Here is a 17,248-nt window from a genome sequence, read left to right as displayed (position 1 = left end):
CATTGTTACAGACCACAACCCCCTCACATGGCTGAACCGCGTATCGGGGGGACAATGGCAGATTGCTGTGGTGGAGCTTATCCTTACAACCCTACAGCTTCTCCATCCAATACAAGCGGGGAAGCCAACACCAGAACACCGATGAATTGTCTCGACAAGAAGAACCATAGGCTCCCCAGGCCGACCTACCCCTGCCACTGTACAAGGAACTATAAATGATTGAGCAGTGTGGACTAAAGTGAGCAGGCCAGAGGTCTGTGTAGATCTCATGGCGTGCTCCCTTATTATGAGGGGGAGAGGTTGTGATGGTGTGATATGCTACGTGGATATCATTTTGTGTATATTTCTATTTCACTGATTTTCATAATGTTTTCTTGTTGCCCTGTATCATTTTGTGTATTCCCCATATTGTCTGCAGTCTCAATTACCTTCCAAAAGGCTGATAATTGAATTAGCTCACTTACTGTCTGCAGCCTGATGGTACATAGTGTGTGTTTATCTTTTGTCTATTGATGTCTACTGATATGCTAATTGTGCATTGTATTATTAAACTAGTTTGTTGACTTCTAAAGAGGGAACAGAATGTGAGGGTGTACTGAAGGACACTGGGTAATTCTAAAAATAGCTTACCTTTCTGGGGTATAAAAGACCCTGAGACGGAGAGACCACGTCAGAGAGAAGGGGAAGCATATGGACCCATTTTATTCTCTGTCTGCCGGATAATTGGACTCTCATCTCCCTGGACATTCATCCTGTTACTGAACTGCATTCGTGTTCTGGACTATTGTATCCTCAGTGTGATGGATTGTTTATGGACATTTTAATTTTGCCTATAATAAAGGTCTTGGAAATGTTCACACTTCCTTCGCTTTGTTGATTGTGTGATACCGGAGAAGTGTCTCACTCTGTTCCTCATTACCAGAAACCTGGATCTATGAGATCTCAACGTTGACCTTGACACCATACATTGATCTCTACTTGAGCCAACCGGGACATTTCCCTGCTCTCACTCTCTCCTTTAAGGAGTGCATGTGTTTTTTGTTTTTCCTGGTTGCATTTACTTCCCATTAACAAGTTTCCAGCTGGTAGCTCTCCCTTGTCGCTCTCAGTTCCTTGGCCTTCGGCAGGATAACTGATCCGAAGAAAAAACGGATCCGTCGCATCAGTTTTTCACAATCTGCGACTGACTATGACTGACGGCAAAAAAACTGATGTGTGAAAGGGGCCTTAGAGAAACGTTCAGATCAGTTTTTTTTATCCGTTTCTTCTGTTTTTCGACGGATCCGTTTTTTTAAACCAAGATTCGATACATACACATAGAATATGAATATATATATCACAGTACAGACCAAAAGATTGGACACACCTCATTCAAAGAGTTTTCTATATTTTCATGACTATGAAAATTGTAGATTCACTCTGAAGGCATCAAAACTATGAATTAATACATGTGGAATTGTATAATTAACAAAAAAGTGTGAAACAACTGAAAATATGTCTTATATTCTAGGTTCTTCAAAGTAGCCACCTTTTGCTAAGATTACTGCTTTGCACACTCTTGGCATTCTCTTGATGAGCTTGAAAAGGTAGTCACCAGAAATGGTTTTCACTTCACAGGTGTGCCCTGTCAGGTTTAGTAAGTGGGATTTCTTGCCTTATAAATGGGGTTGGGACCATCACTTGTGTTGTGCAGAAGTCTGGTGGATACACAGCTGATAGTCCTACTGAATAGACTGTTGGCTGCTTTTTTCTTGCCATAATACAAATTCTAAGTAAAGAAAAACGAGTGGCCATCATTACCTTAAGAAATGAAGGTCAGTCAGTCCGAAAAATTGGAAAAACTTTGAAAGTGTCCCCAAGTGCAGTGGCAAAAATCATCAAGCTCTACAAAGAAACTGGCTCACATGAGGACCGCCCCAAGAAAGGAATACCAAGATTCATCTCTGCTGCGGAGGATAAGTTCATCCGAGTCACCAGCCTCAGAAATCGCAGGTTAACAGCAGCTCAGATTAGAGACCAGGTCAATGCCACACAGTGTTCTAGCAGCACACACATCTCTACAACAACTGTTAAGAGGAGACTTTGTGCAGCAGGCCTTAATGGTAAAATAGCTGCTAGGAAAACCACTGCTAAGGACAGGCAACAAGCAAAAGAGACTTGTTTGGGCTAAAGAACACAAGGAATGGACATTAGACCAGTGGAAATCTGTGCTTTGGTCTGATGAGTCCAAATTTGAGATCTTTGGTTCCAACCACCGTGTCTTTGTGTGACGCAGAAAAGATGACCGGATGTACTCTACATGCCTGGTTCCCACCGTGAAGCATAGAGGAGGAGGTGTGATGGTGTGGGGGTACTTTGCTGTTGACACTGTTGGGAATTTATTCAAAATTGAAGGCATACTGAACCAGAATGGCTACCTCAGCATCTTGCAGCGGCATGCTATTCCATCCGGTTTGCGTTTAGTTGGACCGTCATTTATTTTTCAACAAGACAATGACCCCCAAACACACCTCCAGGCTGTGTAAGGGCTATTTGACCAAGAAGGAGAGTGATGGGGTGCTACGCCAGCGACCTGGCCTCCACAGTCACCAGACCTGAACCCAAACGAGATGGTTTGGGGTGAGCTGGACCGCAGAGTGAAGGCAAAAGGGCCAACAAGTGCTAAGCATCTCTGGGAACTCCTTCAAGACTGTTGGAAGACCATTTCCGGTGACTACAAATTGAAGCTCATTAAGAGAATGCCAAGAGTGTGCAAAGCAGTAATCAAAGCAAAAGGTGGCTACATTGAAGAACCTAGAATATAAGACATATTTTCAGTTGTTTCACACTTTTTTGTTAATTATATAATTCCACATGTCCACATGTGTTAATTCATAGTTTTGATGCCTTCAGAGTGAATCTACAATTTTCATAGTCATGAAAATAAAGAAAACTCTTTGAATGAGAAGGTTTTTCCAAACTTTTGGTCAGTACTGTATATATAATATATAAATTGTCCATAGATTCATAGAGTTCTACATAGCATAATAGCCGCTAAATCAATTGCCGGCTTCTGTAAAATCATTACAAAACCCAACATGAAATGACACATGGTTTACAGTAAACCGTTTCATTTAGTTTTTTTTTATATGTCTTTGACTAATAATTAGATTAATCTACGTGTGTCAAATTTGGGACATATAGGTGTAGAATTAAAGGGTAAATGCGTTGAAAAAAAAAAACCAGAGAGGGGAAGCCAGTGACAGAGGGCAGATATTAATAACCTAGAGAGGAACCATGGTTATTGCCCCCCCGCTTAAAAAATCCCGGTCAATAAGATACCTATCCATTATTAATCCTATAGTAAAGGGTTAAAAAAGACCCATTAATTCTTTTAATGAAATAATTACACACAGTTTTTGACAATTTATTATGCTGCCAATCCAAAATAATCCCTTGTTGTCTTGTAACAAAAAAAAAATCCATACCTCTCTGTAGTTCAGTCAAGTCCCCCGCTGCAATAATTCACAAGGGGTTAACTAGTTTACAACCGGGACCAGTGCTAATGCTAGCTGCCTGGCTGTAAACCACTGCAGAATGAATGAAATCATGTCTGCGCAGGTGCCCCGGCTGACCAGGAATAATCTCATAAGCGTGGGAGAGTTTCTGAACTTTTCCCACACTCCTGACTTCACCTCAGGTCAGGCGGGGACTTCGCACAGCCTCACTCACTACCGCTGACGTCACTGAGGCTGCGCAGAGTCCTCGCCTGACCTGAGGTGAACTGACAGCATGGGAAAAAGTTCCTCTCTAGGCTATTAATATCTGCCCTCACTCACTGGCTTTCCCTCTCACGCATTTTTTTACGCGATTATAGCCTTAAATTTAACCCCTAAAGTTCCAAAATGTTCCTAACACAAACTAATAAATTTAGTAAACACTGACATATATAAATCGTTTCGATATGACATGGTTTAAACCATGAATTTTTTCAATTTTAACTAAACTTTTGTACCTTGTCACCCCATGTTTTGTACCTTCCTTGTCTCCCACGTTCTGTACCTTATAAGTAAGTAAATGAAAGACAAATCTTTTTGTCAAACAAAAATATTTTTATTTATTAAAGAATTATAAATTAAGAAAGTTTGGGGTGGAGATAGTACTGGAGGGGCTGAAAGGTCGGACCACTTCGAGAGTGGGAGTATGGAGACCAGATTGTGGTTGTGACGAATTGGAAGGTGAAGGGGTGGAGAAACCAAGAGTATGGGTGGATAAAAAAACGTGAGTAGGGATGGGATTTGGTAAGGTTGAGGTGTGGCGTGGAGGGATTAGGAGACACAGAAGAGGTGGTGGGTGGAGAAGAGGCTTGTGTTTGGGGCGTGATGGGTGTGGAAGGAGACTGGTGGTAGTGGGCCGGGAGTACAGGTTGGGCAGGAAGTGGAGGCACAGATACTGTGGTTGGGAACTGGTACAGGGCAGGAAGATGATATGGGGCAGGAAGATGGTATTATTATTATTATTATTATACAGGAGGGGGAGGAGGGACAGTGGGAGGAACTACCGGGGTGGGTGGAGGGGCTTGGGAGCTAACCTGCGCTAGAACAAACTGGCAGACTTGCATTACATGCATCTGTTGATCAGGAGATAGCTTGTCTGTGTCCCCGACTACTGCCTGGAAAAATGAATGATTGGGCGATTTACTTGCATCTAAATGCATCCTATCCAGACACATGCTCAATTTGAGCATACTGTTGTTCATGAGGTTGAATCCAGCACTCATTTGCTCAGACAACAGTTTTAGCGAGTACTGGAAGGATGCATTTAGATGAAAGAACTCGGGTGCATAATTATTTTTCTGACCCCTCTGGCGCTGCCGCCCAGAACCCAAAGCTGTTCTATAGGTGGCAGCAGTGTCAGAGTGGTGGGGTAAAGGAAAAGCTACCTCGTCACAAGCAGCTTCATGTAACGAAGTCTACCATGATGCTCCAGCGCTGGTGGATGGGACCGAGGGACCAGATGTGAGGACAGGTGCAGATGGGTCGGGTCTGTCGAAGTGGTCCCCGGTGGCGGATTCATGTGGGATCACTCCAGAAGGGTTCAACTCTGCAGGCTCCCGAGTGCTGCAGGCTGCCGAGTGCTGCAGATGGTGCTGTGGTTCAAAGAAAAGAAATATGTAATATATTGCTACTGCTTGGCCCTGGCTGAAACAAAAGAAAAAAAAGGTTACATGTAAACATTTTTACTTAGTAAATTGGGTGGGGAATTTTTACCTTCTGCTCACCATAGTTGACCGGAGGAGCGACAGGGCTCTTGCATATTTATACTTGATCTGGGTCCTCCCGATCCACTCGGGGCCTGCATCTCTTTGTTGAACTCCCTTTTTTGAAATCCCTCTTGAAGCGATCCCTGAGTGATTGCCACCGCTTGATAATTCTGTCCCCTGTAAAGTGAAAGCACAAATAATAGTATACAACACATTACATCCTGCAACATATCTTACTGAACTGTGAATACTTGCGCGCTTGATTCTGGGCCCGATCATCAAGGTCCTCCCAATCTTCCACAACTTCGTGGCACACTTTCTCCCAGACCCGACGGGTCACAACCACATCAGCGTGGCGGCAGTCCCCCATGTTCCACTGCGGCTCCCGCTCTCGAACTACATCGATAAGGAGGTCGATGTTTATTCCTGCCTCCTCACTGTCAGTCGGGAGCACGCTGTGAAACCTGTTAAAGTAAAAAAAAAAAATTATCCACATGAAATTGAAAAATACAAAAAACAAACACAAAAAAACCCTTACTCTCTGACCGCGCGGACGTTCACACCGATGACCCTGGGAGGCGCTTTGAAGACCTCTACGTTCAGCCCTAGAATCGGAAGAGTATAAAAAAAAAAAATTATGTGCTTGGATGTAGGCTTATGTGTTGGGTGTACTGTGATGTCTGTGATGATCTGTTTCTGCGATGCACATAAGAAACTTACACTTCTCGTGCCTGCTTCGGGTCTTTCTCCACTCTGTCCGTCTCCTTCTGAAAGCACCTCTAATGCTGCAGCTTCCTGTTAAACAAGAATTAATGCATATAGAGTCATGTGTACAAAAAATGTTATCCCAAAAAAAAAAAAAAATTACCTCAGTTCTCTCACTATGCGAGGGAGGGCTCAGAGAAGAAGACATATTTTGAGACTGGTCGGCCTGGCTGTGTTGCTGGTAGGGCGGCACAAGTATCTGCAAGTATAAAGACACTTGTTAGCTACTATACAAAGGATATATAAAGCTTTCTGGCCTTTAATACTTACTTGATGGGTTTTACTAGCTGGCCTGGCTGTGTCGCTGGTGGCCTAGGCAACTTTCTGCAAGAAATAAACACGATTGTTAGCCATCATACTAAGATTTTTTCTGTGTTGTATGCCGATTTAGAAAAAAAAAAAGGTAGCTCCATAGCCATTAGGATTTCAACCCCTCCCCCAAAAAATAATCCCCCTATACCCCCCTAACAAAAATGCTAACTACTTTAGTAAGATGCTAAACCACCCCCCTCTGTAATTAAAAGGTTTTAGATATGCGCGATGCGCTAGCAAACATAACTTTCCCCCTCCAGTATTTCCCAAAAATAACAAAACATAACACACCCATCCAAGTACTACCTTGCAAACACCATTGCACAGTAAGTACCCTCCTTCCCACTTTAAATCAATAAGCCCCCACGTGAATATATATTGACCACAGATGTAATATTTTAAAAACCCTGGTAAAATTTTAAAGACCCAATTTCTGCATTCCCCATTTGTATACGCCATGTTTTTTTTAAAATACAACCTCAAACACCTCAGTATTGCACGTAAACCAAAATAACCACCACAGGTGCTTTCCTGTGAGACATAACCCAAAAATTTAAAGTTACCTTGGTGAAATGATACTATGGATGGCAAGGTTTTGGAACAATTTAAATATTTTTTTTTAACTCACTTTTTTAAAATTTTCTTAAATCAAAGTAGGAGCTACACCGCTCGTTATTGAAATACAAGGACAGTAATGGGAAAAAAAATAAATTGCTTGCCTGGACACTGCAACTCCCACTGGCTGCACCCACCGCTGGCTGTGGGCTGGCTGGACTGCCACTGGCTGGACTCTGGCTGGCTGGACTCCTGCTGGCTGGCTTGCTTGCTGGGACATAAATGAGTGAAGCCCTACCTGGCAGGTTTATATACTTTTCCTGGTGTCTGGCTAATTGGATACAAAATAAAAATCGTCGCATGCTCAGTTAAAAAAAATAAAAAATAAAAACAGAATCCTTCGCCGGATTCCGTCATTTGACGGATTATGAAGGATCTTGCACCCATAGGCTTCCATTCTAGCAAATGACGGACGGCGACGAATCCGTCGCCATCCGATTTTTCAACATAGACAAAAAACGTTACTTTGTCCATCTCCGGCCGACGGACAAACAATTTTTGACGAATTTGTCGAATGATGGATGAAACGTGAGGCCATCCGTCGCTAATACAAGTCAATGAGAAAAAAAACAGATCAGCGGCATCAGTCGCCGGATCCTTTTTTCAAAATTCGATTGATTGCGACTGATAGCAAAAACCTGATCTGTGAAAGGGGCCTGCTTCATTGTGGGACACTGCACACACCCTTTTAATTGTCCTTGTTTGGGCTTGTGTGTTTCTTCCTTATGTTGCTTCTCCTACTTTCTCATGAGTTCCTTGGTTGCCAGTAAGGCAGGTGTAGCCTTCAGGAGTAGCGATGGGTGGACCAGTGGAAGTTCGGGTTCTGGGTCCTGACCTGAACTTCCACCAGAACCCGAACCCATTGAAATAACGGATTCCTGAACTGCTAATAAAAAAACAAAAAACAAAACAAAACCTCCATCTCCTGATTTATCCCGAACACCGCATTGGACTTCAGCAGAAAGTCCGTGTTTAGACCTGAACAGTAACTGGTACAAACACCAAACATTTCTGTCCCGGTTCGCCCATCTCTATTCAGGAAGATCCAACTTTATTCTTTTCTTTTAGTATAATTCTTAGTGTCAGCCTCTTGGTGGTAGCAGCATACAGCCCATAGTCTCTTGTATCTGTCAAATAAAGCTATGTCAGATTTTATGGTAAGTAACAAAAATCCTCTTTGCACTATTAATGGGGGGTGTCTGCCACTTTTGTATTTTCGTTCCTTTTCTTATGGGGCTAAGAACTTACAGGCAGTTAGTTGCTGCCTGGGGCCTATCTCTGCCAGCTCAGAACAGTCATGGACTGCTCCTGCTGGTGATTCTGCAGCTTCCGTTGATGTCATTTTCACAGGGCAGCTTTTCTCTTCCCCTTTGCCCTGATGGCTGAGTGTCTTTGCCTTTTTCATGCTGATTGACAGCCAGCTCCCTGCTGCCCAGCTGCGGGGGTACGGCTGTTAATTAGCATTGTGTTGGCACTGACTGCACACCGGCAAAGCAGACTGGAAGAGGAAGCGACGCTCTGTTGAAGTTAGGCCATAAGCAGCTGCAGAATCTCCTTACAGAATCACTTGTGTTCTTATACCCTGCACACGTGTAATCTGTTTGGGGGTTAGAACGAACTGACAGATTCCCGATCTCTATGAAACATTGCCACTAAACACGGAAACTGTAAGATATTCATATTTGTAGAAAAGCCTTGTGTAATACTCAGTGCTGTGATCTTTAGAAAAGGACTTTTACTTTATTTTGATTTCACCTCCCTTTCGTAAATGCAAGCAGATTCTGCACACCGACAATTGCTTGTTCTAGACGACACAGTAGTAATGCGTTGGTTTTTCTCCATCTGTGTAGAGAACGCTGTACAACCCCTAAAGGATTCCCAGATTATAAATCAGATGGTGCCGGCATCAGAGGTTGCCCCCTTATCACGTGGCAAATGTCAGGTAAATACTCTGTAGCAATCTGTAATGTATTTATTACTTATATTACTTTAGTCACATCCGGTAATGTCTATGATCACAATGATGGTTGACAAGTCAATACTAATCTAGGAATGTTTGCAAATTTGTATAGTAATTTACATTTTTGTTATGGTGATGTGATTATGTGACTTTTTTCGTCACTGTACTATGTGGCCATCTTTAACTAAATAGTTTGAGTAAAAAATATGATCAAGTAAAAATTTCTCTGGTGAGCATTACATGGCTACAACTGCCGCGCCATCATTGCTAGATCTTTATAGGTGTTGGATTATGTATTTTGGATCCATAAATTATGCTTGTAAGGCTGCTTTTACACTTACCGTGTTTTTGCCAGCCGATTTTGTGGCCCCAATAGATTCCTATGGGGCCGCAAAATCGTCCCGCAAAAATTCCACGGTGCGCCGGGGGCTGTATTTGCGGCCGTGATAAAAGATCAAGCTTGCTCGATCCTTTTCACGGTGTACGGACTCCGCCCCCATTGAAAATCAATGGGACCGCAAAAACCCTAAATGGAAGTTTGTTTTTGCAGTGCACCGTGACTTCCGTTTTGCAGAACGCCGTTTTTTTTTCTTTCTTTTTTTTCAAATACTATTTCAATATTATTGGAAAACTAAAAAACAGCGATCCGCAACATTTTTTTACGGTCCGTTATTGTGGCGGACTGTAAAAATTGCGGCAATAACGGGCTGCAAAAACAGCTGTAAGTGTAAAAGTAGCCTAAGGGCACAAGCCCAAGTGAGTGGTCCTCATGAGATTGATTTCAGGTTATAATTTGCCCACAGTTAACAATGTATGTATCTCGGCAACCAAATGTTTCTGTTTTTCAAGTGCCTCTAAAATGAAAGAAAAAAAAAAGCAGCTTTGCAAATACTGTTACTTAAAGCGAACCTGTCAGCAGGATTGTGCACCGTAACCTACAGTCAGTGTCAGGTCGGCACCATTAGGGTGAGTGCACACGCTGCGGATTCTGCTGCGGGTTTTTTCCCGCGGAAACGCAGGTAAAACCGCAGGTAAAGTGACCTGCAGTTTGGCCTGTGGTTTTGCCCTGCGGTTTCACACCTCTACTATGTTAAAGGTGTGAAACCGCAGCAGAATCCGCAGAAACAATTGACATGCTGCGGAAAAAAACCCGAAGCTTTTCCGCAGGTAAAAAACCGCAGCGTGAGCACTGCGGTTTTGAAAACCCATAGGCTAACATGGTGAAGTACCATGTCTGCGGAACTGCTGCAGTTCTGCAGGGCCAAAACCGCAGCAAAACCGCAGCGTGTGCACATACCCTTATACTGATTAAAATGATACCTTGGTTGATGAAATCCGTCTTGTGGTGGTTTAATTTTCAGTTTTGTTAATGATATGCCTGTGCTCTGGGGTGGGCTGTGGGGGGCTTCATGTGGTGCCCTGATTATGTATTCATGTGTATGGCTTCTGACAGGTCGCTGATCCCTCACTGACCTGCCCCCTAGTTTACATAATGAATATAATATGTATTGAGAAAAAAAATAAAAATCCCTTTCAGCAGGCCGGCGCTGCAGCATGATAGCGTCTATAATATGCATTAAATTATTTTATTTAGTGATACACATTTTTGCTGAAAAAAAAAAATCTGTCTCAAAATAGCACTGTCAGTGCCTGCACAGTAGCATCTATCGACGATCGATGGCGGACAATCGGTGTTGATAGAGACATTTTTATTTTCCTTTCGCAAAATGCCTGCCGAATGTGTTTTTCTTTTTTTTTTTTTTTTTTTGTACCTTACTATTTACACTATGCTGGTCTTATAGTTTTCCATATGATTTCAGCAGGTTTTTGCTATGTAATGAGTAGCATGATGTAAGGGCTGATTCCAGTGATGTCACTTTCTGGATTCTCTGCTGTAGATGTAGCAGTGGTCCGAATGCCGAGCCCTATGTCACTCCACCACATCCCTAATTGGTGTCGTCTTGTGTATGCTGCGATTTGTCTGCAATCAGTGGTAAGGGCAGGGTTGCATAGATTAGCTGGACTGCACGTGCACATGAGGCATAGTCAGGCATTCATAATTTCTTGCTGATAAAACACTATTTGTATTGAATCTACAGCACACAGCCAAATAAGTGACATCCCTGGAATCAGACTTTCTGCCCATACCTCATGCTGCTCTCAAATTATAAAGCAAAAACCTGTTGAATAATTCCTTTTAAAGAACACTTGCTTTGTCAAAAGTAGCCAGTTTTTGCTCTAATGTTATGCCCGCTGCTCCCCTGAATCTGCTTTTTATATTTCTTAAAATCTGCCTTATGGTTCTAAAGATATGGACTTTTTTTATTTAGTGCTAATTTATTTGGAAGTTACTAAGGGTAATCATGGAGAGCCGCCTAAAGAAAGAGGAATGAGCAAATACTCCGGGTAGCGGCAAGGATAAAATGGCAACAACTGTCCACTTTTGGGCTGATGATCGGTGCTTGTTAAAGGGGTTGTGGGAGATATTATTTTGTCACTAACATAGAAGTATTGCTGGTTCCTCTCCTTCCTAGCAGGTTACACTTGCTCTCCTGTTTTCAAAATGGCTGCTGATTGAGGAGCTTGGGACCAGACCTCTCTGTAATTCTCCTCCTGTCACGATCAGGGGTGTGACCTTTGGCCAGCACACGGCTATCACACGTACAGGGGGGGCTTATCTTAGTTATCCCACCGCTGCCACAATGTGTTACAAACTGCCGAGATTTATGTATATCTCACTTTCCAGTTCCACTTTGGAACTTGCAGCTCTCCGGCACCCCCTTTACCCTCAGGTCAGTCAGGGAACTGCACCTAGGATAATTAGTCGCCGGACGGGCCACATGTTGTGCACTGGCTATAAGGCCACTGCAGCGAGGGAATTATAAAGGCTCTGGCCGCAGCCAGACAATCAGCTTATAAAACCCCTTGCGTCACTGCCAGCTAGCCCAGTGCACACTTCACTGCCACCAGCTTCCGGTTTCTCTATCAATATTTAAATTAATAAAGGGGTATGAAGCAAACCCAAATTAGTAGTGCAATTAACTTTAAGGCACGTGAATTCGTTATAGAGCAAGGAGATACGAGACTAATAATTTTATATTTTACTCCAAAAAAAAAGGTAGGCAGTGTTTACAGAAGGTATAAAAAGATTTTACAAAATGAGACAATTAAAATATGTACAATGCAATTACAAATAAAAGGGGATTAAGAGAAGAAATAAACTCGCGTATTGCTTAGATCATCTTGGGCAAAACCAGGCTGGGGAGATGAGTGACACATCCCAATGCATGTGGGGGTCTTGAGACAACAGCGTCCAGGCAGCAACTGCTGGGGGGGCTTAGTTGCAGACTTGCCACCAAAAGAGAAAAACGAAGGAACAAGATCCCAAAAATTTATCAAATTTTATTAAACCATAAACAAAAAGCATATATCATAGCACCACCATATAACAATAAATACAATACAGAGTACAAAAAGGGAGGAAATTGCCTCACCCTAATTACAAAAGCTCATAGTTGTGGATATAGGATGAACTGTATAAAGGTTCACACTAACCTGATAAGGGGCAGCCTTGGCCTATTAACAGAATTACACTTGATGTGCACCTTGTGTGCAACTTTCAAGGTGCAAGATATCACCATATCAAAAGGCACTCAGAAAAAGTCACTATATAAGAATTGCCAGTGTACCTGTAGTCATGTTGCCGCCTGGTTAAGTGGACCTGTAACACACCCCGACGCGCGTTTCACCGCCTCTGCAGTTTCACCAGGAGGTAAGTAAGCATCATATCTGATCCTTTATATAGCTCCCACATGGATCGCTGACCACCCACAGCTGTATGCGGCGCGCCACCGCCATGTTGTGACGCGGCGAGGGAGGCGGCGCTCAAGGCGCGCGTCACAGAGTCACATGATCCGGTCATGTGACCGGGCATGTTGCTATGCGACGTAACGCCCTAGAGAACACCGGCCGCCTCACCGCAGCACAGCGCATGCGCGGTGCGCGCTCAAGCCTGTGGAATCAGAAGATGTCTAAGTCCATTCCCAATGCATATTATAATAGAGAGAGGCTATACCTCAGACCGCACCCATATATAAAAAAAAAAAACTTCATATGAAAAAAGAGGGGGTGGAGAGAGAAATAAATATAGACTAATATAAGTAGACATGTCATCCTTAACTGCATTTGGATCCAAACGCTCAATGGATTATAACTTCATTTGTAAACATACATAAGCGATTAGATATCCAAATGCATAGTAGACAGGAAATACTGCACTATTTATAACACCATAAAAATACAGTTATGCAGATACAAAAATACATACATTCACATATAATCACTAAATTGTCAATATGCTACTTATAGTGTTAAGATATATCAATATGCATAGATATCCCAAATCCATTCCATTGCAAAAAGAATATCTAACATTATTCTATACTAATATCCATAATTAGCGCTTTAATATAATATCTCAGAGTCCTGGATTATTCTACATATTCTCACAAGGAAAACAAAACAGCAAATTACTCAAAATTTATTCCATGGCTGGTATTGGGAGAAGTAAGCAGTATGTAGATTTGCTTGATGTTTTTCTTATTTCATCCAGAGCCATGTCTCTTCATCTGAGTCCATAGGACCAGTTTCTAGTGGATAGGTAGGTAGACAACAAACACCCATGTGTGGCACAGAAATCAGAACCTCAGTGTGCTGATATGTACTAGGAAAGAATTTAAAAACACATATAATCAATACTTGACACACACAAAGAAGATTAATTAAAATTTGCGCTTACTATAAAAAGGACTTGAAGCCCAATGTTTCATTAAGACCCTTAGGGGCACATGTATCAAGCACAACCATCCATTTAGTTTCTTTTTTGAGCAATTCCTTTTTATAATCGCCCCCCCCCCGGATGCCTAATTGTACCCTGTCTATTCCTTTCACCCTGAACCATTTAGGATCACTTTTGTGGCATACACGAAAGTGTCTTGGTACAGTTTTCAAAATGGTCAGATCTTGCACCGTCACTGCATATTTATATTTGCTTGGATTCATATTGGTATAGTTTATCTGTGTTGCAGATGCCTCAAACACTGAGTATATCGATTTTAGAAAATGTGACAAAAATTGGATCCCCCCCATTTAGGGTCCTTATTTGGTAATAAGGTAGTTGTGGAAACGGAGAACTGTGATGTCAAGGACTTGAAGCTCAATATTAAAGGCCTATTAAAAAAGCGCACAAAACTTTGGTGGAAAAGTATCTTTGGAGAACTATCTCCAAAAAGATATTCTCCCAACAGGGTTGAGGATTCAAATTTACCCCATATTGGCTGTTTTTATTGGCGTTTATATTTTCTCTGAGATTGTTTGCATTATACCCAGGGCATTTTTACGATTCATTTCTGCACTATCGGATATTGTTTTCACACCTGTGATATTAGGGACTGGTAGGGGAGCGAGGGACGGTCCTAGTTGAGTGGGGGCGCCAAAAAATCGTGATCTATAGGGTGCCAACCTCCACGGATAGGAAGGTAACAGATATGCCTAATCTAGGGCTGTGCAGCATCTCAGTTTATGTCTTTGTTCTATATTGTGGCATTTGCCGCTATTTTTCACTGGGAAAACGGTATTTTTTAATATTATTAAATAAAATAGTTTTTTATAGCCTTTAGTGATGTCACAAGCCGAGACATATAAGTATGCACTAATATGAATCCAAGCAAATATAAACGTCATATCATCATAAATACTGATCCCTTCACATTAAGAACATTCCAACAAAAGAGAAAAACGATCCCAAAAACTATCAAATTTTATTAAACCATAAATAAAAAGCATATATCATAGCACCACCATACAACAATAAATACAATACAGAGTACAAAAAGGAAGGAAATTGCCGCACCCTAATTACAAAAGCTCATAGTTGTGGATATAGGATGAACTGTATAAAGGTTCACACTTGCCAGAAAAGGGGCAGCCTTGGCCTATTAACATAATTACACTTGATGTGCACCTTGTGTGCAACTTTCAAGATGCAACATATCACCATATCAAAAGGCACTCCGAAAAAGTCACTATATAAGAATTGCCAGTGTACCTGTAGTCATGTTGCCGCCTGGCTAAGTGGACCTGTAACACACCCCGACGTGCGTTTCACCGCCTCTGCAGTTTCATCAGGAGGTAAGTAAGCATCATATCTGATCCCTTATATAGCTCCCACATGGATCGCTGACCACCCACAGCTGTATGCGGCGCGCCACCGCCATGTTGTGACGCGGCGAGGGAGGCGGCGCTCAAGGTGCGCGTCACAGAGTCACATGATCCGGGCATGTTGCTATGCGACGTAACGCCCTAGAGAACACCGGCCGCGTTACGTCGCATAGCACAAGCGGTTCATCAGGAGTCATAGAAGATGGGTATGATGGCCGTCATATCAGATACCATGATACAAAGAGCACTGGTGCAGGGAAATGCGTTAGGGTGACACCATACATGATAAGTGACCACTTCTCTAATCTTTATTCTTTATGCTCCATTGTCAGGGCATGTCTAATTTAATGCAGATACATGGTGGACCTTTGATTATCATGATGTGGTAATCTGTTTTTATTGGCGTTTATATTTTCTCTGAGAATGTTTGCATTATACCCAGGGCATTTTTACGATTCATTTCTGCACTATTGGATATTGTTTTCACACCTGTGATATTAGGGACCGGTAGGGGAGCGAGGGACAGTCCTCGTTGAGTGGGGGCGCCAAAAAATCGTGATCTATAGGGTGCCAACCTCCACGGATAGGAAGGTATCAGGCCTAATCTAGGGCTGTGCAGCATCTCAGTTTAGGTCTTTGTTCTATATTGTGGCATTTGCCGCTATTTTTCACTGGGAAAACGGTGTTTTTTAATATTATTAAATAAAATAGTTTTTTTTATAGGGATTATATGTTCACATGATTTGACTAGTGATTCCTACATTGTTTTTTTTTTTCTCTAATTGACATCACTAAAGGGGCTGGTTTTAGAACGCCCTCCCCCTGCTTTCAGAGTTCACATTCTGTTCAGAAAACTTATAACGATCATAACTGGGCTTGAGGACCTAGCAGAATATCGTCAGAACCATCATTCGTCTTATATTGAAATTAGCTTTCTAATGACACCAAACACTGGCTGTCTATTCAACTCTGTTCAGGAGAAATCCGTTTCTCCGGTTCTGTTAGCGCTGGAACTGGGAAAAACACGGGCTATGAAGCTTAGTCAACGCACGTCCCAGAAATGTAGTTTTCATTTTTCTAGCACAACCTCACATCGCTTTATGACCAAATGATCAGATTCTCATTATTGTCTATGGGAAGTCAGAGCACATGGGAAGACAAAGAAGCTCCCTGCTGTGAGGAGGGATATCACTCACTGGTATCTCAGGTTACACTGAGTGTGTGTGTGAAGAGTGGGGGGCGAAGGGGGGGTGGACAGTGTCACAGACTGTGAGTGAAGAAGTCTGCAGATGCTGGCAGGCTGACCGGAAGGGAGGTCGCTTGTCTCTGTGCAGCCATGAAATTATTCACATTATCGTTACACCCCCAATTGGAAATTCCTTCATGTGGGAAAGCTGGATGTCCGTTGGAGGCTGATGGACAGATCTGGTTACATGCTTCCGCCTCAGCTGCCATGTTGAGAACAAAAGAGGTGTATTGTCTGCAAGGAAGGTTGCACTAACGAGAGCAGAAGACCCTGTAATGCTTGCCACAAAATTGTGTCCTCTGCATTTCTGTTACGATCAAGATAAAGTGGATAATGCCATGAAATTTTAAATAGTTTGTGTCCATAACGCTACTTTAGTGTCTATATGTGGTGGCAGCCTGCCAACAAATCCAGGTAATCTAACCCTAACCAACCAAATGTACATTGCCAACAAGTGGGGGAGGTAGTCTGTCATCCATTTGGTGGTGGTTGTAGTTTATTGTGGTTAAAGAAGTCCTCCCATCAGAGTTTTTACCTCTTAATATATTGCAGTCATCATATTATAAAGCACTGTGCACTTACAATTGCTGATTTTGCCTTTCTACCCACCTAATTCTTCTCTGTTCTCTGCGCTATGTAGAAACAGGAAGTCTCTTGTCCTTACATTCATCGTTCCCCTCTTCCAACTCCTGATCCAGCTGCTCCCTTTCCCCCACCCCTTCCAAACATTTTTGCAGTGACTTATGACTCCTTCAGGGAAAATTGACCTCCTGTTTCTACATAGAGCTTAGAAGAATTCAGATAATCAGTAATTAATTCAGAGGATTACATTTTGATTGGAGTACTTCTTTAAACATAGGTAGATCAAAAAATCTGAACATTTTTAATT

General features: G+C 42.4%; 1 protein-coding gene across 3 annotated transcripts in view; it reads left to right on the top strand.

Annotated features, from left to right (window-relative positions):
• BUB1 (BUB1 mitotic checkpoint serine/threonine kinase) overlaps positions 1-17,248 on the top strand; it is a 131,633-nt gene that overhangs the window by 33,298 nt on the left and 81,087 nt on the right. For all 3 annotated transcript variants that reach the window (XM_073557720.1, XM_073557719.1, XM_073557718.1), the window contains exon 3: positions 8,785-8,876. In XM_073557720.1, the coding sequence (XP_073413821.1) occupies positions 8,785-8,876 (92 nt within the window). The remainder of the gene's footprint in view (positions 1-8,784; positions 8,877-17,248) is intronic.

This window comes from Dendrobates tinctorius, unplaced genomic scaffold (genome assembly GCF_039654945.1).
Source record: "Dendrobates tinctorius isolate UK_male_01 unplaced genomic scaffold, ASM3965494v1 ptg000250l, whole genome shotgun sequence".
NCBI lineage: Eukaryota > Metazoa > Chordata > Amphibia > Anura > Dendrobatidae > Dendrobates > Dendrobates tinctorius.
This window is presented reverse-complemented; position numbering and strand designations above follow the sequence as displayed.